Genomic DNA, 26,524 nt, shown 5'->3' with positions numbered 1-26,524 from the left:
TAGCACACATTTGGCTCAAAAAGGACCACTGCGCATTTGGCGTACACGTGCAAAATACATGTCGTACAAACTTGGGGTTTCACTTTAATGACCAATGCGCTGAGAGCATATTGCTGCAATGTAACAGCGCCGGGTGTCCCACAAGCAACCCAAAAAAATTCCCTCTGTGTGCAAATTGTGCAAATGTCCCAATTACTTCAGTTGTTTCCGTTCTCTTTGCGCCGCATCTGAGCACACCTTAGCACACCTTAGCACCGATCGAGTCACGTGTACCTGCTTCGACTGTAAGGTTGACGTTGGGGAAGCGGCACGTGGGGGCATCCACACGATGCGGAAAGCAGCAACGTTTCATTGGGAAATAAGTTACATGCATCTCAGTAGTACAGTAGACATCTCAGTAAACAGTGCACTGCAGCTCTCCCCTCGGTGTCTACGCACATCTCTCATCACAGTTGGAACCCAAATTGATGGAACTCAACAAAAAAAAATCTAGAATATATTTTTGCACTTTCATCCAGTGCTTCACTGTTGAAGATTCCCATGAGGAACACAGCGCTCTGTACCTGCTCGGGCTTGTTGGCATTGGAGAGTGGGATCACCATCCAGATGATGTTCAGGTTGTTGAGGGCAGCGCTGGTGGTGAAGGAGCAGGGCAGGACGGCTGCTTGGCCGCGGGCCACCTGGACGCTGCTCTGGGATACGGTCACATCCAGCGCCCGCACGCACACTGCAGGAGGGGAAGAGGAAGAGGAAGTGATCAGCGCCTCGATGCACGATACATGAGAGCACACACAGTACCGAAGGAAGTGAGCGAGTAAAACAAGAGGACAGGCAGAGCGAAGCGGATATCTAAATATAGACGTTTACTATTCCAAAACAGATGCAAATTGGACACTCGTTCTGAAAACATTTGCAATATCGTCTCACTGCAGGCGATTGCACTTGCTCGTGAAGGAGGGGACATCTATAGAAGTAATAATAAGCAAAAACTCTGCCGTGTACATTGCGAATTTACAATATTTTTACAAGAAAATAAAGTAATGTTTTCGTTTCTCTCCGCCGCAAAAAACAAACGTGATTTCCGAATCCAAGCTCCTCTTTTTTGAAATGCTCTCAGCAGCTAAACAAACATCCAGACCACACTGTGAAGGATCACATGAAATATGCAATAGTTTAATGGGGGAACACGATAGGCTGTCTCTTGAGCTATTCATCCCCTAAAACGTCGTATACTTCTTGCTGCCTTCGTGGGAACACGGCCCGTATCAATACATACTGAATTAACACGACAAGTGGGGATGGGTTATTGCGGATACTGTCTTGAGCACATGCAGCACACAAACAACTGTGATAAATGTGCAACAAACTCAAAACTGAGGTCCTGAGAAGTGGCTTTTTCCTCAACTGGATCCAGCTGTCGGCCAGAACAGACCCACAGAGACAAATATGTGCATACAGCATCCTATTTCTAGACCAGCTAAAGACGTTACGGACAAAATTAAGTTACATCTCCCACGCAAGCATGTATCCATGTCCAAAAAAACCCCCCATGGGAAGTACTTTTATCTAAACATGGTGAGGAGGATGATGGCACTGATATGATTACAGATAATTGATCATGTCCTGTGAATCATCCTTGTTAGCGATAATGTAAGATGATGATCTTGCCGTAAGCCAATATAGTCGAAAAAAAATGACATTTGTGTGGTCCGTAGGAGTGAAGCCAGATGTCAAGCGCGAGCAACGATCACAGAATAGAAATCGCACAACCAACCACGCATCCAGTAATATTGCATTTTTCTATGAATTTCAGGCTTTAAGTGTCATTTCTGCTGAACTTGGGTTTTGAATACCACGTCGTATTCTTGTCGCTCCCTCTCGGCGTGTCTGAAAACCTGCATTCTGCCTACGCTTTGCCTTCATGCTGGCAGTCACAACACGGCCCTGCGAGGCTCACCGCGGGCTCACTGCTGGCGTGGCGGAGATAGGCCGCGCTCGGAAAAACGGCTCCTCACGCTTACGGTTCATAAGAGATGCATCCATGAAAAAGACTCGCCATACATTATGCAAGCAATTTCAACTCGGGATGTCCATATGTATCATTTACAGCGGTGCGATTCCTCACTGTGACTCGAGTTGCTTAAATAATAAGACTGTAAGTCGAGCAGCGCGACACAATGCAGCTGATGACCTCCGTTTAGTCCTTAAGACATCCGCAATCTCAGGCCACAGTGTGAATGTAATTTTTTTTTTTTTAAACTGTCTAATCTTCTTTCATCCTCTGTGTACACAATGTTCACTTCGTGCACACAGACAAACCTATGGACTTATTGGAGCATTAACGGCAAAGAAGAAGGGATGCTCACGCAAAAGGTCACGACCCTAGCGGGACGCGAGATTGCGTTGGCAGCATGAGATCAGTGCGAGTGTTTATTCTCATGGCCACAGAGATATTAAGTGTGCTGGATTTAGGGAGGGATAAAGAATATTGAAGAAAAGAAAGAAAGAAAGAAAGAAAGAGGAGGTCCTAGAGGAATGAAGATAGAAAGAGCTTCTTATCGTCCCTAAGCCTCCTCCAAGGCAGCAGCCTCTCAAGCCCACAACAGCTGGAGGGCTCATTTCAAAACACTGGATTAGGGAACCTCTGCGCACAGAGCCTGTAAGCTCCCACGACCAGAGAAGACAGACACACACTCAAAATCCCCAAAACAAGCCCACAAACATACTGTACACACAGCGTGCACACATGTTCCCTCCAATACACACACACACACACACACACACACACACACAAGTGAGATCCCAACCACTGCCGTGCACACACATTCAACCTCATCAGTGGATGTCATCGGTGACATATAGGGGTTGACCTCCAGGGACACATCTAAAAGGACGGCTCCTCACGGTTTCTTGGCGTTGCCTCATCATTGCACAAACTTCTGCCAAAGCTTCACGCCGGCTCTTCGTCCGGTAGAGTACTGCTCCTCCAGAATGGATACTTTGAAGGGTTTTGATATGCGAGGGATGAATGGTGTCACCCAGATCAAAATAAACGCATTCGGTATGATGTGTGTTTTGTGCCGTCGACAAATGTATATTCAAGTCAGATGCAAAGTATACTAATTCTAGGAAAAAAACTTTTTTTCTGATATTTTTAAACACATTCTTGCCCCAGGCCGAGTGCAGCACGGCGTCCGGCAGTCATCTTCATGTCTCCAGGCGGAGTTCTGGGATGTACGTAAGCCGTCCATCTCGTTGGGTTTACCACCCAAGACGTGTTTCTGTCGACACACATATTGATCCCTGCTGCTCTTTCTTTTTTTTTTTTCCCATTGATCAGGAGGACCCAGACAGGAAAACCTCAGACAAGTACAGCCATCTCACCTTTTCTAGGGGCCCTATCGAAGACTGACTGTTATTTATAAAACAGTATTATCCTTTACGATGATTTGGTCAAGTAATTTTGACGAATTTAGTCATATTTAATGGCCCACAGACGAGAAAAATCCCCACTTCACTGTTGTTTGCAAAGAGATCGACAAAAATAAAAAGAACAGCTTTAATTTGATGATAAGGCAAACAATTATATACACCTGAAATAAATGGACCATGTCAATTAAGTTATAGTTTCTTACCATCATTCTGTTTGCTTATGATGCCATTTTTATTAAAAGGGCATAATCATTATAATTTTGGATCTCAAAGTCCAGTAAAATGGAGAAAGCACTGGAAAGCGAATGTGGGTGGAGCTACGAAGGACAAACCCGAGAGGCGTAAAAGTGGTTTCACGAGTGGGCAGAAAGTTTGAGCGGAAGTGGACAGGGAGGAAGAGAAGGAGCTCAAGGGAAAGATGCAGAATGGGGAGGGAGGGAGGCACAGAGAGGAGGAATAAACAAAAGAGAGAAAAGGGGAGGAGTGAGCTACAGGAGGATACAAGGAAGGCCGTTTCCTTAGAGGCCTAATTGATAGAGTCGCCCCGGGCAGCGCTAGCGGAGTGAAGGAGAGAACCAACAGTGCGCCGCCATTAAAACAGCTCTCTCTCTCTCCTCATTCAGGAGCCAAGTGTCAACACTGCTGTTGATTAATGCATGAGAAAACCACACACCTTAGAGAGCGTGGAAGTGTGTGTGTGTGTGTGTGTGTGTGTGTAGGTGTGTGTGTAGGTGTGTGTGTGTTTGCGTGCTCTAACTCAATCAAGCTACGGTGCAGCTGTGATGAAATGGAGGACAAATGCAGGGTGAATACAACACTTCCACTCTCTCACTCACTAAAGCACTAACTATCTCTCTCTCACTCACTCACAACCTCTGCTTGGAAAGTCATTTGCATCCTGGGTTTTTATTCATGTGGCTCTTTTATTCATAGCCTTTACTTTTATTTCAGTTTCAAACAGATGCCCCTGATGCTGTGATGAGCCGCTGGCAAGGCTTCAGTGGGTGGGCTGGGACACACACACACACACACACACACACACACACACACACACACACACGTACCTACACTTGTTTAAGTGAGATGAGTGAGGGTGGTGCTGAAAGTTAGTCTAAAGAAAAGGCAACACAACAAACATCAACACCCATGTGAAAGTGACATAGAGGCAACAGTGAACACATCTCCCTGTCACCTAATTTCTTTGTAACATACCAAATAGTATTAACATGTTGAGCCCAGAAAGCGACATTAACATCGCAGTTGGCCGTCTTCGTGCTTGACAGCAACCTTTTTGTCGGCTGCCTTTTTTCTATCTTTCTCCGAGCGTGAGAGACCTCTTAAGAAGTGAGAGGAGACGAGTAAGAGATGGAGCATGACAATAAAATCAAGCCTCCTCCTGCCTCGGGCCGTGACAGTTGGCCGCTCTGATCACATTTCATGTTTAATCTCCATCCTCTCGCAATTTCTCTTCGGACACGGACGCCATTTGCGATTGCTTTAGTGCTTTAACCTCCACGGGCATGACCACATCCACACGTGGATTCATGTGCAACGACACCTGTGCCCGAACGCAGAGTGTGTGTCCCGTGCTCTGGCGGTGTGGACCCAGGAGCTGTGTTCATGTATGGCGGCAAACACATATATATATATATACACGCCTGAAACTCAGGTGCTACGTTTCCGTACCCAGCTGCTCTGTGGCAGCCATGCTCAAAGCATCGCCGAAGGTTAATCACTTTTTACACTCCAGTTGTTAAATAGACGAGACACAAAGTGTTCATTTGTGAGCGTCGGAGGTGTTGGTGGGTGCACCGTGTTATCTTTGGGCAGCTGTTTCCCCCCCTAGTTATAGTCGTTGTGCTAAGCTAGGCTAACAGGCAGACATGCGAGTGGTTATCGATCTTACCAGCTAGTTAAAAGACAAGAAAGAGAGGAAGTGTACTTTCCAGAATGTCAATCAATTCCTTTGAGCTTGTGATGCAGCCTTATTGAGTCTACATCTATAATCTTTTGAATAACCACTCAAACTGCATTTGATAGTAATAACTCTATTAGTAACATTGGATTTGGATAAGACCTTAAAAGGATGTTACACGTCAGTAAACAATGTAAGCCTTTAGGCCTGCTTTCTAACCGTCGTCCATAGGGACCACATTATAAAAGGTCCTTATTCATATTTTACAACAAAGCAAACAGTGTGGCTTCTGCCTGCATGCCAGTTCAAAGGTCGTGCATATTTTATTGAAACCTGCACAGTCATATCCACCGACAAAAGAAATGATGGTGCAATCATTGGGTGAGGGATTTTGGTGGGTCACGGGGAACTCAGCTGATGTCAGCTTAACATCTGTCAGAGGTTTTGTTCACATGACTTTGCGCATTTAATCCGTCCTTTCCTTCAATTCCTTTCCTCTCCTCTCGGCTCCTCGCCTCCGTCCGCCCCCGGCAAAACCCTCGGCCAATGAAAGAGCCTTAAAACCCCTCTTGCTCATCCTCGCCCTCATCCCCCTAGCCCCGCCCCTCCGAGGTGACCTATTAGCCACAACAGCCAACTCCCTAACAGGGCCCACTGACTAGCCTCTATAGCTTAATGCTCTCCTCTAAACTGTACCGAGTCTTACTAGCCCGGCTTACTGCGCTCCTAATGCATTACTACTATAAACACAAGGCCTCATAGCCCGGTGCTACGGTCTCACCCTTTTCCCACAGCCTCGATGTCACATTTGTATTTGAAAAGGGACTCGAGCTCGCTATTCATTTTTTTTGGAACGTACCGCAAAGATATTTACGGTACGGAAAGCAAGAAGAGATGATTCCGAGAAATCGTGACTGCAGGAACATTCGTGGTGTTTTTGAGTTGTGATGACACAGACAAGCATGCATCACATGAGGAGTAGAACGTCCTCATTTACCGCTCGGGTCACGACCGGTTTTCAGATGTTGCAGCTGACTGCTGTAGGTTTGTGTGTTTGTGTGTGTGTGTGTGTGTGTTTCTGTGGTATGAGCCTACATGATCAGTCTACCCCACTGTACTCAAAGTTGTACAACTTTTTCTAAAACATATATATTATCAGTTCAATGCAATAAGAAGCAATTGGCATTTAAGGATGTAACATTATGGTTCATCAATATGATATGAGGTGAGAAGCGTAATGAATTACTCCTAAAAACCGAGATGATGAATGTTATTTTATTTAATTTTTTTAAATAACAATCTGAAGGCTGATTGCGAATGCAAATTAAATACGTTAGAGAGTCACTGTGATCGAGCTAACGTGGTGCTCGAGCTAACGCGCGCGCTCGGCTGTGTGCGCCGAGCGAGCAGAAGGTTAAAGTAGGCCACAGATAAGCCCGGGCATTGGAAGACTACTGCTAAAGCAGCAAGCAGATGGCTCTGCACATGCAGCCCTGGATACGGCTACACACACACGCGCACACACACACACACACACACACACTGTCCAAAAAACATCAAGTACCAACTTCAGTGGAGTACACTAATCGCAAATATACAGCTCCAATCAAAAACATCGCTCCCATGCTTGCTCATAGAGCAAAAAGAAGGAAAAAAACATGCTGTTTGGGCGAATTGCAGGCACATGTTGCTCGGCATGTTGTTTGAACTGACAGCTGAGGCACCCGGTATTTCTCCCGTCAGCCACCAGCCACCTTGCAGCCTTTTCGTACATTTCTCTGGAAATATATATCCTCGTTTCCTTAATCTCCTCGCGCGGTTTCCTTGGTGGGAGGTGACTGAGACGCGAAGTGAGGGTGGGAAAAAGATGCAATTAAGAGACTCGGGATGTACCCGCATTGCCTCTGTGTGTGTGTGTGTGTGTGTGTGTGTAGTGACTCCATTCCCCCCCCCCTGTCAGACTCGCATGTTTGGCAAACCTGTCGTAGCTGTCTGCACGTAAATCTAACATCCTGGCAAGCATGCTGATCTGCCAGTAAGTTGACATGATTGGCAAAGGGGTGCTGTTTTGCTTTCTTGGCAGCCGCCATCCTCAAGTCCCTTCTAAGTGGGTGACAACGGCCCGGTTCTGCCACAGATGTCCGAGTGGAGCAGCGAAGCGTGTGTCTGCTATGTAGGTACAGGTAAAGTTTTTATTTATATATATATATATATATATATATATATATCTCAATTGATCAAACATGAACCGCCATGTAGACTGGTTTGGAAATGGCCCATATAAAGTACCTAAGTAAGAAGGTTTCAGTGAAACTGGACCCTGAAACTGTTGTGTTGCCCTCTCCATCTCCGTGCTCCACGTCACCAGGTGAGGCCAGTCTCCTGGCACTCTCTCCGCTGTCTGCACAGCCCCAGTCTAAGCTTCTCAAGTCAGCCAGCCAGAGCCTCAGCAGATAATACTAGAGGACTATTCCTGGAACCAGCTTTTAGCCTAAGGTAACCTTGTCTGCTGGTCCTTAGTTAGTAACTGGCCTGGAGGCAGAGATTTCCCTTTTACTTAATTGTCTTACTATTCTTTGCTATTTTCTTTTCTTTACTCCCTCACTCATGCTGCCTGGCTTAATCTGGTCCCTTCTTTGTTGCTCTCGCTCCCTCTTCCTCTCCTTCACTGGAGTAGCTTTTCCCAATGATTTTAAGCCCGCCAACAGCGGCCGGGCCTCTGGGGAGCAGCAGCGCTCCTGCAGGTGATTTGATCAGCACGCTTCTGCAGCAATAAGGGCCCTTAATGATTTATCGTCCGCTTGAGTGCCCGTGTCGGCTCACCTTCAGGATGAACCCCCGCTCAACTCAGTGCCAAGTGTGTGTATTATCAGAGGAAAGAGAGAGAGAGAGAGTGCAGCTCGAAGGTGCAGCTTAGGCCGTACCATCTGATTTCAGATAGTTTGAATGGTTAAGCATCCTTTTTTACTACTAAAGATATGATGTATCTTTATTTAATAATGAATATGAACAAACAATGAAAAAAGAAAGCTTTAATATTTGCTTTGATTTGTTTACCCTTCTGTAGCCTGGTTGGAAGAAACAATATTTATATATATATATATATATATATATATATATATATATATATATATATATATGTGTATATATATATGGATAGATACAGTATGTCTATAGATATATAGAGATATCCTGCTGGAGCCATTGTTAACAGACAAGTGTAGCGTTTTATTTGTTGTGTCTCACGACTCCTGAATGTGTTTTATGAGGACAGCGTGATGTCAGTCAGGACTGCAGGGAGCAGATCAGACGAGAACAATTTCCTCACAGGAGTTACAGATACTTCCTGCTTCAACATGTCTCACAGCAAAATGCTTTTATTTATTTATTATTTTGTCAAGATATAGTGTCTCTTTCGTGACCTTCCTTTTCTCTTCTCTCTTCCTGTTGTTCGACCGCTTCCTCCATTACTCATTGTAAGTAAAAAACAAACCGAGACATACAATATGTTCATAAAACACAGACTATATATATATATATATATATATATATATATATATATATATATATATAGATCAGTCTTGTCAAAATTGAGCTATATTTAAAAAGGACTGACAACTCATTGACTGCGCTTTACCAGCTGTCTTGCACACACACACACACACACACACACACACGCACACACACAGCCAGACAGACACCCAGTGTCATAAAGGTTAGTGATCTCCATGCGAACAGCTGCTCTCAGTTGACTCCGCCATGACACACGACCAGCAAGGGATGCCTGTTGTCATTTAGAAAAAAAAAAACACTTATTGATTCCCATTTTGATCTAATTTAAAAATCGTTTTTCTTTTTCACCCCCTCGTCTCATATAGTGACAACATTTACAGATCTTCACGCTCATCCTTTTTTTTTTCTTTATCAGAGAAGAGGGTGAAGGGGATGGGCTGACGTAAATTATGTTTACCAGGTTTGTGTCAATGAGCTCCTTTTGAATCGTGTATTTATACAAATAAACCGGGAAGGGAAGTCATATGAGAACTCTTATCATAAAAGGTCATCTCAATATATAAATAAGCCTTTCCAATAATCGCAAAGCTCAGCCTCTGACTCAACCTTTCTGATTTTCAGAACCACGGTGTATGTCAACAGTCATTTGGGGAGTTTTGCCCTTTTTTATTTGTATTTCTTTTGCACAAACCCTTTGATCTGTGCCTGCTGTGGGTGTTGACCAGCACGGTTGATGCTTTCTAACTAACTCTGCTTTTGAATGTTTGATGTGGATTTGAGGTCAAACGCTGGCTCAGCAAATACTGGGAACCAGCCTTATATATTCTCATTCTGCACACTGGTCAAATTTACATCCCGTTTCATTCAGAGAGAAGTTTACTTTACTGTAACACACACACACACCTCCATGCACACACACCTCTACTATTCAGCAAAAAAAAAAATAGAAAAAGAACGCTGAGTCGGCGCTCTGTAGGAAGCAGGAAGTCAAAAGCACCAAACTCTGATCTCTGAAGAGAAGTTTCCTTCCACTCTGATCTGTCAAAGGCAACTCTTTACGCATACATTCATACGTAAACATAAAAAAAAAAAAAAGGACGTTTAGTAATTATTCTACAAAACTGGTATTCTGCTGGTATCACGAATGTAATGTTTGAGCTTGGATTGCATCAAATTGTGCAAAAGTAAAAAAAAATTTCTGGCATTGGAGTTTGTTTTCGTTACATATATAGGTTCAATATTCTGATTATTTTGCCAAATGTATGTATTATTCAAGGCATTTAGCCAGAAACACAGTACGTATAATTTGCTGAATAACATTCACGTTCATTTAAAGGACTCAGAGGTCGCTCGCTGTCGGTTTGTGTCGTTCCTACAGCCAGGGTGGCTCCACTTTGGGAGTTAGATAATATGGTTGTCAGTCAGTGACCTCTTCCTCGGTAACAGGCGCTGCTTAAGCATCTGTGTGTGCGTGTGTGTGTCTGTGCGTGTGTGTGTGTGTGTGTCTACGCATGTGCTCGACGGAGCAGAGCCCCAAATGCCGAGCACATCTGCCCCGGACGCCCCTGGCACCGCCGCCATATGGCTGGCAAACGCGCCTCCTTATTCCTCCTCCACAAAAGAGAGAGAGAAGAGAGAGAGAGAGAGAGAGTGTTTGCAATGAAAAGAGGAAAAATTAGAGTGCGTGCATGACGCAGAAGAAGGCGTGTGAGAGACGGCGCGAGGGAAGGAAGGCGGAAGAGAGTAACAGCTGATGAGTGAGGAGCCGCACGTGTCGCCCATTAAGCCCCAGCAGACAGATCCACTCCAAGCGCATTACGGTTTTAAACCACGCTCCTCTCTCTACACCAGGCCCAGGTGAAATACTTAGTTCTAAACTACATCTTAGCCCCATGCTTAAGCAAGGTCTCTACCTGACTTCAGTAAGTGGGAGGAGATAAATGGCGTCACAGTATTATTTTGCGATGGTGGTACGTTGTACGTCATCGCATAAGAGATGCATTCGCGGTGGGGGTGGGGGGGACAAACTCCAAACTAAAACAAGCACGTAACCCCTATTAGTAGAAGTTAAGACCTGAAGGACGAGGGACGCGTTGTCGACCGTGAGATCGTAAAGAACTAGGTAACGTTGTTTTATTTTGCTTGTATTTTTAGCGATGCTCTTGACAGTAAAGCACCTGTAGACTCGGAAGAAGAAGAAAAAAGGCGCGCTGAAGGCGTGCACTCAACTTCCTTGGAGGCATCCGGGGGAGGGGGGGGGCTTTCATTATTGTGGCTTCGTGGTGGGTATAATCGATCCCAATGGAGAGACACTGAGAAGTCGGGTTACATCCCATCAATCCGCCCATGTGATTGGATACTTTGTTCAAGGTCCACGGACTGACAGACACATCCAATGGAGGTCCTTCTACAACATGTCCTGCAGTGTGTTCAGTCTCCCTGAGGTCTAAGACTATCTGTTTGAGCATAGAGCCATGATGTCACGTAATGTTGCTTACTTACCGAACTATGACCAAAGTAGGATTTGTGCATATTAGAGCATGAGACTACTTCCTTCTTGCTTCTTGCTGACACGCTAGAGAGAAGCAGATTGTGACTCCATGTGGCTCAAAGAGAGACACATGGCGACGCTCTTCGTGTCCCAAGGGACTGAGCATCCTCAGTCAGTAGAGATGTGGAGGGGAAAAAAAGTGGGTAAAATGTTAAAAAAAAAAAAAAAAAAATCCATATCTGCCTGTGCTAAATATTAATCATTAAGGTAGTGTCCATACTGTAAGCGTAACCCCCCCCCCCCCCCCCCCCCCCCCATCAAGCATCGTGGATATTACGGAAAACAATTTGTGCTATTCATTTGTAACATTTCCAAAGGTTTGTGTTTCACTTGTATCAGACGTGTGAATCGTTCTGAGCATGTTTACAGTATCAGAGGCACCGGGCATTGCATTACACGCCTCTATGCCCTCCTCTTCATCATCTCTTCATCTCCTGCAGCTCCTTTCTTTCTCTCCATTCCCTCCCCTTCTCTCTTCTCCTCCTCTGCTGCTGCCAGGGGCTTTTCATGAAGGCTGAGTTAATATGAGGAAATCAATATCAGTGCATCTGCTGTCGAGGGGCAGGTCAGAGACTTTGTGGTGGGCATATGGGGGGGGGGGGAGGGGGGGGGGGGGGGGGGGGGGATAGGGGGGATATGTTGCTAAACGCAAGCCAATTGATCTTTTCTGCACGTCTTTGTGTGCAGCGTCCACTGAGAATCCTCAGGGCCTGACTGACAGGCAGCGAGCTGGTTGTGAGCCTCAGAGGCGGACTCTGTGTGTGTGTGTGTGTGTGTGTGTGTGTGTGTGTGTGTGTGTGTGTGTGTGTGTGTGTGTGTGTTCGTATACATGTAGCTGGTCATGTGGTGGGAGAAGGATTCAGATCCTTTACTTAAGTAAACATACCAATACAAGAGTGTAAAATACTCTCATTACCAATACAAGTCCTATAAACGTGTTACATGGGTAAAAGTATTTCAGTGAGATGTGCTTTTTAGTTTTTAAATGAAATGTATTGCTTTTGCCTTATACGGGACATAAGATGTTCAATGTTTAGTGTTTAGTGCAAAGCGGTCAACTGCCCCCCCCCCCCCCCCCCCCCCCCCCAACCTCAGCGGCCCCAAAGACCCTCAGGTCAACATGTGGGGCCATTACTTCAACCGCCATTTGAACTGCAGTTCTTTAAATGGCCACCTGAGGCTGGCTCCAAAAGTGAGTCATTTCCCACAGACCCCCATGTTCACTTTTATGAGTGAATCGTATGTTTGTATAATTTGAAATCCCAAAATAATATATAATCAAGAAGCCAATCCTTCAAAACAACTCCCTCTACCTCGAGACCCGGGGGCCAAACCCCATTACCCAGCATTCTCAGTGCTTCCAAACAACACAACACAGACATGTTTAATCCTAATCGACACACGATAATGTCGATCCATTCAGGGGGCCATGGTACATTATCTTTCTATGATCCATCTTGCCATCCTCACTCTGTAGCTCTGTCACTCGTGCTAGACCCCGTCTATGAAGCACAATGAGCTGGACACAGCGAGACACAGTATTATTAATGGAGCTTAAACATCCATCTAAGGGGGGGTTTTGAAACGTTGACGGCTTCATGCGTCGAGTGTGTGCGGTTGAAAAGGACGGAGAAGGTAAGGTGAGCCTAACGAGAGGCTATTCACAATTTTTTTTAGCACGAATCGGCCACGATTCATTCATTGATAAATCAAGATGCGGGTACAAGTTCAGCAGAGTCTCCGGGAAGTTAATAACGCGCACGCTGTCCTCTTTTCTTTGAGACTCTTTGTTGGAGGCTATCTATTCTCATGTGCACCCACACACACACACACACACACACACACACACAAAGAACACACCCCTCAATAATCAGTTGAGCTATTCACTGCTCGGGGGTTACACACAGAATGAACGCATTCATCACGTAATTACTGTGGAGGCAGTCACACACTTCATCAGTCTATTCCGGTCTCAAAGAGCCCCGGAGAGAGAACAGTGAACGCATATACGATTTCCAAAAGATATTATGAGATTCTTATACCTCAATAAGGGGAGTCGAAAAAAAGAAGGGAGCAGGATTTACGAAGCATCAAAGTGACATCTTGACTGATTCACACGTCTGTATAGTAGAAAGGAAGGCGGATGCTCGCATCATCGGGGTAAAAAAAAAAAAAAAGGCTGATAAATCGTTAAAAAAAAAACTCTCTCCCATGCTAAGAAGTGTCTTAAAAAAATATATGACTGTCTCCCTCACGAGGCTGAGGAAGCCGTGAAAGCAGAGGTCTCTGTAAGGGATGCGGTTGATGTAAAGGGAGAGGTATAAAAGACGAGGCCTTAATGCCGGGTGATGTATGAGGCTCCGGGGGTGATGTGTTGGGAGGATACTGGAAATCAATGGTGGAGTAAAGGAGACGTGGAATGGTGAATGTGGCCGTGTCAGACCTCTGAACATGAAGGAGGCTGGAGTTGCCTCTAAAACACAGTGATTAGTGGGAGAGGGGGTCAAATGTTGATGTTGATCTATAGGACATTAATGGGTGTAGCATAGACTGAGATGTGGATAAATGCATGGATGGATTATCCGTGGCATACAATTAATTTGTTTTCTTTCCCCTCAACACACTTCTGGTTAGACATAGTATTTTCAACCTTATTATTGCACTAGCAACTGTATCTTGTCCTTTGAAACCCATGCATCTCCATGACGTTATTTTTTTTTTTTTAAATTCCCATGAGCAATGCATCTTATTTCATATGTTTTTTTAATGCGTTATATTACCTTAAGAAGCGAGATGAGTTAATCCTTCAATTCATCTGGACATGGGACGTTATGTGAATTCGATTACATGTTTTTTATTGTATGGGTGGGAGGATATGCAATGACATGAAGCTGAGGGAAGGAAGAGAGGAAACAGGAGTGGAAGAATCGTAGGAGACAAAAAGAAGTATTTTGTGGACACCTTTTTCTTAAAAAAAAAAAAAAAAAAACGAGACCGACACGGTTCCCCACTTACACGACATTAATAAAAACTCCATAATGCAGGGGAAGAAAAAAATCAAGGGGCTCTTCTAAAAGTTCACATGTAAAATGCATGGCCTTGACCTGTACTTACACCCACCTGGAGATTGTTTCACATGCAAAGTTTGAACATTTCTTTTGAATTGTTGAAATAATACAAACACATACAAAAAAAGGAAGCTTTTTTTTTTTCTCCTCCTTGTTTTTATTATGTTTTTTTGCACACGCAGACAGGTGCTTCTGCCTTTTGGAATTGTAGAACATACTTGTGGGCAAGTATCTCCATCGGCGCCATCATTTATTCAGCGACCTGTCCTGTATCCCCCCACAATTCTTCTTTGAGTAGTTATTTTTGTATCCACACAAGAAGGAATTTATTTAGTAATGAGGCATTATTTCATAATTACTGCAGTCTTGTTATTCCCTTTTTGCCTTTGTCTTTCCAATCTCGTTCCGTGTCTCGTTACTTTCTGCTTTATTTTGTGTTAAATTGTACATTTTCCTTCGGAGTCATATCTAAATTTTTAATCTACCATTTTAGTGGGTAGAAATATGCTGCGTTGCTTTCTTCCACCCGCTCCCTTAAGAGCCATAATGACACAAATGGCCACATTGGGAGTGGAGTAAAAACTAGAAATTAGGAATAGAGACATTTATTGATCAAATCATTGACTAAATCCCCCGACAATGTAATTTCATTATGTTCCGGCTGCTGTTAATGGCTTCATAGAAAGTAATAGCTCCATATTGTGGTTGTGCTTTACTCTTTTTCTCTCCCTCTCTGTGGACCACTCAGACATCAAGGGGGGAGAGTGCGGGTGGCATATCGCTGTGTGAAATTTTTTTTTTTTTTGTGTGCCGGGGCCAATGAAAGATTTTCCATCGCAGCATCATTTACATTCAAATTAATTCCATCAAAAGCTAAGCCGAATGTTCAATGAGGGGAGAGTGGCGCTAGCTGTCATCTCCCTCCCCTCTCGAGGGCCGAGAGCGAAGGGAAGGGGGGGGGGGGGGGGGGGGGGGGGGGATCAAAAAAGTAAGGTGATGCACGAGTTAGAGAGTGAGAGCGAGGCATCTGGTTTTTTATGCATTTAAATGAGATCATTGGAACAAAGAAGCTCGCAAATGAACTCTGACTGATTTCTTTAGAGAGACAAAACAATGCGAGTCATCTCCAACAGCATATCATGTATCCATCATTCATTGAACACAGTTATTATGGGCGTTAGAACAATCATCACTATTGATCCATTTAAATCAATACTTTGACCTAACCACTACCACACACACACGCACACACACACACACACACACACACACACACAGAAACATACGCACAGCTTTGGGCAGCGAGCAGCCCGACAGCCCGCCTGCAGAAGCATGATTGCATAGCATGTCAAAAACACTAATAAATAAATCAGTGATTACTTCCCTTTGTGAAGTGCTGCGGCCCCATAATTGAATATTCATGTAGGTAAATACATGCATGCAAGCTTCTCTCCCCGGGATTTACAGTTTTTTTTTCATAGTGTAAAGCCATCTCCATCTCTCACTGTGCGGGAAGGAACACAACAGAAAAAAATGAAATGAAAATGCCACGAGCGTATAACATACGTATCACACATATGCATATTTTGAAGCCTCTCGGTGTATTATCACGTTTGCCCTCCAGACTTCTGGAGTGGATATTCATTTGCTTTTGTGACCCCCAGTGGTCCATTTTTTTTTTTTTGTTGTGTTGTTGCAGAAATTCAAAGCTGATTGCTATGGACAGAGGGTTATTGATTCCTGATCCCCCCGAGGCCGATATCCATGTCGCGTGTGACACGCACACACACAATGTAATTTCTCACTCCATTGTCTCTGTAATATCACATTGGCACGGTGATGAGGTAGTGCCACCTTGTTAACCTGCTGGTCTCCATTATCTCTTCTAACACACACACACACACACACACACACACACACACACACACACATCTCCACTTGCAGCTTTGCTCTCCCACTCTCTCGCTCTAATATCTTGATTGCGTGATAATGCTCCATCTCTTATTCACTCTCTTTCTCACATTCTCTGATGGCAGCGTTTGAGCATGCGCCTGCGCAGCCCAAATCTAATGCATTGGAATGCACAGACGCACGTATACATGCATGCAGCACACACACACACACACGTACACACAATCACGGACGCACACACACACACACAAACGTGCACATATACCACTGATGGCAACTTAGCCTGCGTGATTACTGTGAATCTAAGCTGCTTAGGGGTTCTGTCCCATCTGGCTCTGGTGTTTGCGGCATCATTCAACCCCCCCCCACCCCCCCCACCCCGGCCTACACACATTGCCCCATTCCCCCCATCCTTCTTACCCCGTTTCATCCCTCGTCATTCACTCTCCCCCTACATCGACACACACACAGGCACAAAACAGTCATACACACTGGGGGGGGGGAGAGGCGGAGCAAAAGGGATGATAATCCTGCGTAATCTGGGTTTACCAACTATTAGGGCTCTGCAGTGTTTTCTTACGTAATCTAATCATCCATAGAAACGTGCAGTCATCCACCGGAGTGAGTGTGTGTGCGTGTCTCATTGTGTGTGTACACGCACACACACACACACACACACACACACACATACACGCATGCAGGCCAGGGTTTCAGAAACGCATATAGATTACAGTGGAATGACACACATATGTGCTTTATCATGGCAAGAGACCTCACCAAAACACACACACACACACACACACACACACAGAGACAGAGAACGAGGCCGAGAGAAAACATTTAGCCAGGAAAGTCTGTAATTTAAAGTTTAGTGCCACATCAGAGGGCGTTCAGACTCCAGCTGCTCTAATAAACCTCCTGCCTTCTGGTGATAGAGGCAGGCAGGCACGCACACACACACACACACACACACGCACACGCACAGCAAACGCAACACGCACACTGAACTTAAATGGTATCATTTGACTTTGCCGAGTCAAAGTGAAGCATGGATGGGAAGAAGAAGACGTTATCCATCGAGATGGAAGTTGTGTTTTATGGATCCACTTTTGAGATCTCTGCGGACGGTGAATATTTGTGACATTTTTACATCATTCACATTAATAGATTTCAAGACGGTGAAAACTGGTTGATGTGTTTGTGTTTGATTATTGTTGAGACATAAATGGATACGTTAAAGTTACACCAACACACACACACACACACACACACACACACACACACACACGTATTGTAACTACAAGTTAAATACCTTAACCCTAACCCTACACTGATATGCCACAATAAACTCTGAGGGATTCAGTAAATATTGCATGCGTAATCTCATTTATATAAAGCAATGAATGCTGCGTTGCACTCTCCAGAAGATCCGGGGTGAAACAGATTTAAATGACGATAGTATATAGATTCAGGCTGCGGCCTTATGACATATGGATAAAAGGGATTACTTTCATCATGCAGCAGAGCACTGTCCTCGGAGAAGATCTGATGCAGAGATCAAGGGGATAAATCCTCGAGATACTCTTTTTTTGTACGTTGCAGAAAGACGTCTCATTGCACTTCACGCGGATGATTTTGTTTTCCCCCTACTCACGAACTGGAGAATACAAAAAATGAATACATGGGTCACCATTAGTTACTCTGGAAAGGGAAAGGAAGAGTGATTGTTGTCAGTAAAAGGCAAACATGTACGTGCATTTGCAGCAATATCTGTCGTCAGTCATCACACGGCGGCTTTTACTCCGAAAAACCTCCAGAGGATTTCCCCCACATGACGATTACAGCTTCTATTTCAGAGAGAGATGGCATCTTCTCGCTTTCTGTCTGCCCCACTGGCTTGTCCTCTCTACCAATCTCTCTCTCACACACACACACACACACACACACACACACACACACACACACACACACACACACACACACAGTGCATGCACTTTAACAAGCAAACAAGAACCACCTTACAAACAGCAGAACAACTTCTAGTCTCCTTTTTGAAAAGAGCTGCTCGCCTGAAAGAGGTGCTAATGGCTCCGCTGGGGGTCCAATCAGTCATACAATCAGGTCCAAATCTCGCTTTATACTAACCATCTCGGAAATCTACATTTGTAAATAAAAAAAAAACACATGAAAAGTGGAGTAAAAATAGGAATGCAGTGTGCAGACATGAGAAAAAACGAGGTAGCGGAAATGTGGAGGCAAAAAAATAAAGTTTGTGGCAGAGAGAGAGAGAGAGAGAGAGAGAGAAAGAGAGAGGGAGTAGAGGTAGAGGCTACACATCATGCTCAGGGTGGCTCAAATTATGAGAGATTTAATGTATTTATCTTTCACCATATTTGAAGAACCGTCCATTCCTCAAATGGATCACTTCACATCCCCAGAAATGTGAATGTCTAGGGTACATTTTTATGAAGAATTAGAGCAAAGTGTATCCGTCTTGTCACCTCCACATTTTAATACATATTTAATTTTTTTTCTGAAACATATTGCACAGGGCATTGGCAGCCCTGTGAGCTAATTTGAGTGCTTACCTCGGAATGAATGATGAAGAAAATTTCATACAGGGCCCTCGATGGAAATATTTGCATACTCGGCTGGATATGATCATATTATATTATTCGGTACCGGAGAAGAATTATAGCGAGGACTATTAATAGAAGTGATGATATACTGGAATAAAAAAAAAATAACAGGAGGGAAGAGTCAGGCTGGCAAAGGGGCTGATTTTGTTGGGGCTATTTTACTGTACTATACTGTACTGAAATGTAAAAGATTGTGTCTCATTTCTATTCCCATTGGTCTTGCGGCGCTGCCACCCAATAAAAGGGGAAAGACAAAGTGGTTTGGCACCCGAAATCTTTAAAGAGGGACGTGGAAGAATCAGGTCAATAAGCTGGAGTCGTGAAACTTTTTTAAAAAAAAGCCTTTTATAACCAAAAAGTGAATTAAAACAAATGGTAAAAATGAAACACGGGAAATACAAGAACTAAAAAAAAAAACGTAATTAAACAGTTAATGAGATTTTACCTCCGACCGCTCAGGTAGGGATACGGTGAGTTAATCCGAGCATGCAGAATAATGAACACACCATGAATATGACATCTCAATCTATCTATGGGCACCCATCAATACCAATGAGCTCAGAACTAGCTCACCAATCGCCCTACATCTGAAAAGTGCCCCTCTCCCTGTTAAGAGGACATAATGAGGCAAACCAGCTGATCTACCCCAACATCCCGATCAGAACAACCCATAAAACTAAGACAAAAAAACAAGCTTGTGTCATTAATACAGCTAAAAGAATAACGTATAAAACAAACTAAAACATTAGACTGAAAATTATAATTACGCAGACACCAAAGCTAACCATTCTTACAGGACCCGTCTGGAGACTGACTACTTACCTGTATGTGTGCTAAAAGAACAAATAAAAAGACACCCGATCCAGTGTGGGGGTACGACGTGACTTCCATCACCTGTAAAAATACAGACCTGTGACCAGTGACGAGCGACGAGTGAAATCGAAGAGCTCGGAACGCGCCGTTGCTCCTGTTGCTGCCACCACCATCAATGTTACATTGAAAGATCATTGCTGATTCCTCTCAGCACTTAATGTCGGTGGGGGAACCGAGAGAGTCTAAATATATACTTGTATTCCACTGAGACGTCTAATGAAGATATGGTGACTTCATGCTGTATGTACACAACCTTTAAACGCCACCTCCTGTTGAAGCCCTTTCATGGAGGGTCGGGGAGGAAATAAAGGGGGGAGTGGGCCTATTCTGAGGGTTTTGACCCATATCTCTACCACAGAACTGTCACAGGTTGGATAATGAATGGGTGACCTTGGATGAAACCCGTACCGACATATTGTCTCGGGAGTAGGCCTAGAAAGACTGTTAGCTCTGGGTCCGGCCCAGGAGATGGAGGGAGGGATGGAAGTACTGAAGGAGGAGGAAGGAAGGAAGGAGGGGGGGGGGGCACAATGCCAAGAGACAATGCAATTGTATCCCCCCCCCCCCCCCACAGTGTCTTATATGTTTATTCAATGGCAATTAGAGTTGCTCAGGCTGGCAAGGCGCATAGGCTGGTTATTCATGCGCTCGGGTAATCAGCATAGTTGAAGCACCGGTAGCCATTTTAATGTGTCAAAGCCAGAGAGAAGCCGTCCACACTGTGCAGGTGTGACTGTGTCTGCTGGCACACCATAATGTATTGCAAATGACGAGGAATCATGGGAAATGGTGTTGAGCTAAAAGTGCTATTTAATGTGGACGGAGGAATAATACAGTTAAGCATGCGTTTGTGCATATCCCTTAATAACCTGCCTCTGACAGAACAATCTTCTCTCATCTGGAGCTCGTTCCTCTAGGAACTCCTCACTCTTCATGGTGGTGCGCTAAAAAAAAAAAGTGTTTTTTTGCTTAGATCGACAAGAAAATACTTTGGGGTTGTCCTGTATCGTTTTATAAAGACGGGATCGCCTCAAGGGGGGAAACGGGTAAGTTTAGAATATCAATTAGTAGCTACCAATTCTCTGAAATTCGCTTGGGGTGATGCTGATTTTTTTTTTCTTCTTCTCCGTACAAGTAAGAAGCTAAAGATAAAAGGCAGAGATGGGAGGGGGGGGGGGGGGGAGTGCATGGAGATACAGCATCTCAAGTGTCTTTCATACAGAGATTCCCCAATAGTCATAAACAAGATATGCCGTTTTCACACTGACCCAAACAACAGCGGCATAACCAAAAGTGAACACATTGATTTAAATAGTTTATAAGTTATGTATCCTACTATGTTACTTAGTTAGTATAAAACAACGTCGGCCGTTGTGTAACAACAAGCCGCACAAAGAAGTGTTTTCTGGAGCGGTTGCCTGCCTTTCACGATATGCCACATTGGCATTAGGCCTATCAGAAAAACAACATTTTCAATAATAAAAAAAAAGGAGGCAAGCGAGTGTATTAACAGGGTTGTCTGGCTGCAATCTAACAGCACCATGTATAACCGGCTAAATGTTATGGATTATGTCATGTTCTATTGTGGGATGGACCACAGCGGCGAACATAATATCATAATAGTCTCGAGACCCCTATCTATGTGCCAGAAGCCCACCGCTAAGGTGCCATTAGAAATGTGCAAGAAAAAAGCAGTATTGAAGACAAATAATACGACTCGTCTGTTACAGTGTAAACAATGTTACACCAAGTGATTGATGTCCTACTTAACGACGTGCTCGTCACAGCAAATCACCTGTCAGCCAGCGAGCATCTGTGGGAACCGATTTTTAAAAAAAACTCGTACGAAGCCGGAGAAGTCGAAAAACTCCCCCCCCCCCCGAAACTCAATTATTAGTGAAGACAGAGAGGCCTTACAGAGTGCCGGAGAGAGTCCTGGGGACAGATGGGGAGATGATCAGCACATGATGCAGCTCCATTTGACAAGGTTTACGCCTTGTGAACTCAGAGACACACACACACGCACACACACACGCACACACACACGCGCACACACACTCACAAAGCGCTGGAAAAGCTCGCACAGAAATATAAAGACGCACACATGTCTGGGTTTCGCAGACACAGCTGGGTGGTAGTTCACTCCTACGGAAAATGCACAGCTTCTAGACGGGAGAAATTATTTAAAGCCACTGTGTGTTTCAAAAACACAGTTTTTCTGTCAAATATGGCACAATTTAAAAGCGAAAAAATCCAAGTCTCGGCCCTCGTTTTGAGTTATTTTAAACAATAGATGCTTAAAAGAGCAGGTCATATCATTTGGGACACAACAACACAAGCTGGTAATATAAACAGTGTCAAGTCCATTCATCTAGTTACGACTCCAAAACAGAGTAACCAACGAGGGGAGAGTGAGAGACACCGAGGGGAGATTGTTACCAAACTCGCCATCTAAATATAAAAAAAACTGACAGTCAGTTCCACTTTGCAGTCATCTCCCTCTCCATCACACTCTCGGTTTCACACGTGAATCCCGGAGAGAGGCCATAAGCTCGTCCGAGGACGGCTTTCAACACAGTGGAGGTTTTAATCGTACACGGCTTCAAAACACATCCCACGGCGGCAACCCAGGAAGAACCATAAACATATCGTAGCACGGGGTCAGATTCAAGGCCAAGTATGGAGACATGATGGAGGTCTGCCCGGAGACAAGTACGCACTGCATACTGTAAGAGGGAGCGCTCGAGTCTACGAGCTATTATATACTAACGATTGGAAGACGTGGGTGGGAAAAATTATAATTCTGTTAGTATTGTCGAAGGGAAATTGGTGACTGCACTTCTATAAAATGGCCCTTGTACTTCAATTATTGTTCCAATTTCTCAATATTTGATCAGAAAACAAAAGAAACCTTAATGTAAAGCACTCAAACACAAATTGGAAGTAAGCCAACACATTTCCAGTGTGAATGAGTCGGGTAACCTAGAGTGGTTTTGAGAAGAGGAGTCACAGGAGCCTGGTTCAGCCTCTGAATATAGAGTCACTGTAATTTCCCTCCAATCCTTGAGATCTCACACTCGCTCCTGTGAAAAATCACACTTAAAGGGGCTCCAGTAAGCAGGGGCTTAATTGGTTGTGACGTGACGTGCATAATGTTCAGCTAACTCGTTATTTAAAAACACACAGCGCTAGAGCGCACACACACACAATAGGTTCACAAACACACACAGAGAAACATGTACAGATTACACAAAATGACTATCCACACACACACACACACACACAAACGCGTACACACGTGGGAAGATCACATCTGATCTGTGCATTAATATGCAGCGAGAACAGCAGTTAGGAGGCATCGGAAAATCATGCAAATAAGTTAACTCACACCTATCACAGCCTGGAAGCATGAGAGAGAGAGAGAGAGAGAGAGAGAGAGAGAGAGAGAGAGAGAGAGAGAGAGAGAGAGAGAGAGAGAGGGATCTCTCAGTAAAGAGCAGGTCAACTTCTGTCATGAATTAAACGGACAAAGAAAAACATGCGTGGCCCACACAACGAGAATAAATTACAAAGGCCGCGTTTCCTCTCTGAACGGTTGCTGTACGTGAAACCCGTTTACATATTTGCACGGATGCTTTAACCTGCAGGATATTCACGCGGTAACGCCGCCATCAGTCGTCAGTAACTCTGACCGCTCGTTAAACTGCCTGGAGCTGGAATACCGCTGATTTATCGCGTCTTCCCCTCCTTTTTTTTGTTGGCTTGATTGCATTCAAGTGCTCTCGTGCTTTTTTTGTTGTTGTCCTTTTTGGAAAAACAGGGCTCCGGGATGATTGCAATGGAAATAGATTCTGAATTGCAGCCCGGTTACCCCGACGACACATATATTCAGTGTAATCCGGGCTGGTAATTACACACTTGTAATGTTCTGTGGATTTAGGAGTAGTACAGAAAGCTATTTATGTATTCACGGTTCACTCTAAGCTGATTAACGAGCGTGGTGATCGCTGGTGAAGACTAATTATTTTGGCCCGTTAGCTCCTTCAGCTCGTTAGGCACACTCCCGAGGAACGTGTCCTCCGGTATTGGTTGTTTTGCATATTATAGGACATTTATAAAAACATGCTTAGTTCATTACTGAAAACAAATGGGACGGCTCCACTTTGTGTTGTGATTGTATTTGATTATCTACAGTTGGCCGTATCTGCTTTCACTGAAAATATGCCTCGTGAAATGAGCTTTAAGGAAGCAATTAGCAATTCATGCAGAAGCAAAGGTAGGCTATTAAAAGGGGGCGATAAGATGAGGATGATAAAAAGACACATTCTTTGGCCCTGCAGTGCAGTAAATCTTTACAGATATCAGGTAATGATATGAACGTGACTTATAATACGCGGGGGCTAATTACAGCCGGACCACCGGAGCAGCCAGACATAACATATAGCCGCGGCGATCATAATGCACTCCAAAATCAGGAGGAGAGAGAGATCACCTTGACACATAATGGCCGCCAAAAGTGCAATTTCCTGGTCGGGGATGTGTGTGTGTGTGTGTGTGTATCACTCAATCTCACAGCAAACACACACACACACACACACACCTCAGCTCAGGCTCAGAATGAGACATGAATCTATGTGGAGACGTCTGGGGAAACGGTTTCCGAATTAGCACACCGTCTTTGACAGACGGACGGACGGACAGACGGACCGGGCCCTCGGTTGGTATTTCAACATGACAAAGATGAAACTGCACACCGTGTCTTGGAATAGCCGCACTTACTTAGCGGCACCGGCAACTTGATCCCCTCCTCACTTTCACTGGGTTCAAAGAAGCCTCTCACACCTTCTCTCTTTCTCTCTCACACATCTCCCTCACACACACACACACACACACACACACACACACTCAGTTCACAGATAAGTTGGTTTATATGGTCTGGTGCGGATAACTCTCAAAATAACCATCGACTGAACTTTTCACCGCCATTCAAATGCCACAGCTGCCGTGGTGTAAATATAGCGCCGTCGTCTTGAGGTGTCTCGAAAGAAATCATTAAGTCCGATGTGAGGAGCCGAAAGGCGATAAGTCTCAGTGCCATTGGAAATCGTACTGGGAATCACAGCCCCGCTTATACTGGTAAAGACATGCAAAGCTGGGATGAAGCTGGTGCGATGTGGAACCCCTAAACATTATTCTTACCAGGTTCAGAGGGGAAACTTCTTGTCACATCTCGAAGGAGCTTCATTCTATCGTTCCCATTGTTCATGGCTTTGTCCATCAATATGTTCCCAAAGACTTTGTATCATTGTTTTCTGTTTTAATTTGTGCTTTTTTTTTGACCCCAGTAAAAAAAAAAAAAAAAAAAAAAACATGCAATTCCTCCAATGTAATTTTAATAGAATACAACTATTTATAACTAATTCTTGTTTCCATTTAAAGGAGCAGCAGATGCAGATTTCCTTATGTGGTCTTTGCGCTTTATTTTTTCTTAAGATGACATTAATTAGATAACTAATAATGTTATATTATGGTGGCTGTTTCTTACAGTATAGGCGGTGGTTGTTTGTTAAATATGTTGGTAGGATGCAACACATAGACCTTATTTCCACACACACACACACACACACACACACACACGCAGAGCCTGGTGAACAGCTGAGTTTAGGTCACGACCTGTAAAGTCACGCTGTCCGAACATGCAACCGGACAGGATACAACACTGGAGAGTGACCCGCCACAGGACAGCTCAACCAGCCGGGAGGAGGACCGGCCTCTTTCAACCGGAACGGCATCGGGATGCGCTTGTACTTCTCTTATATAATCAATATAATAAAATCAAAATGTGGGTAAACCCTCACTTTCTCTTGGGGAAAACCGACACCCAAATAAACACAAATGTGTAATATTTTCATGCACTCGCTTAACATACTATAATGACACGTAAAAAACAGAATATTATATATTTTTGTGGGGAATTTGCATCATACCTCAGTTTAAGATGAATGGTCAAATACTCCATCAGTGTGAAATCTCATAAACTGACAAAACATTTGATTGATTATAAGATTATTAAAAAAAATACTATAAGATTGACGCCCCAAAATGTGTAATCATGCATTCTTTTTTGTTTTTTTTGCATTGCATTCAGTCCAAACCCTACGTTCAACAAGCAGAAGTCAACATCCAGCAACCTGCTCACGCCCCCTTTCTGCTCCAGGTTTTATTGTTAAAGTATAATCAGGAAAGAAATGACCTTTTCCCACATTCAAATTTCTATTACAGAAATGCCTGATTAGTTAACCAATTACTCACGACCAGCAGTTCAGAGGCGTTGGAACGACACATGAAATGAAACCTCTGGGAATTAGTTAAAAAAAAATTAATAATTTAGTAATTCTCTCAACCTATTTCACTTTGTCGTTTATCTACACTTACCTTTGAAGTTGGTGCTTTTATAATAATGTAAACCGCACCTCGGCGTTTCTATTAATACAAAGCGTGGCGCTACAACCCATGAAAAAAACGCTTTACACTGAAGACCAGTTGAAAGCATGATTCACAGCTTCATATCTCTGTTGTGTTGGGAGACCAGCGAGGGGCGGGCTACAAATAGACTCCAGCG

At 44.1% G+C, this 26,524-nt stretch overlaps 1 protein-coding gene across 2 annotated transcripts in view; it reads right to left on the bottom strand.

The window, feature by feature from the left end:
* igsf11 (immunoglobulin superfamily member 11) overlaps positions 1-26,524 on the bottom strand; it is an 85,908-nt gene that overhangs the window by 16,046 nt on the left and 43,338 nt on the right. For both annotated transcript variants that reach the window (XM_034549276.1, XM_034549277.1), the window contains one exon: positions 564-727. In XM_034549276.1, coding sequence (XP_034405167.1) covers positions 564-727 — 164 coding nt within the window. The remainder of the gene's footprint in view (positions 1-563; positions 728-26,524) is intronic.

Source organism: Cyclopterus lumpus, chromosome 13 (genome assembly GCF_009769545.1).
Source record: "Cyclopterus lumpus isolate fCycLum1 chromosome 13, fCycLum1.pri, whole genome shotgun sequence".
Classification (NCBI taxonomy): domain Eukaryota; kingdom Metazoa; phylum Chordata; class Actinopteri; order Perciformes; family Cyclopteridae; genus Cyclopterus; species Cyclopterus lumpus.
This window is presented reverse-complemented; position numbering and strand designations above follow the sequence as displayed.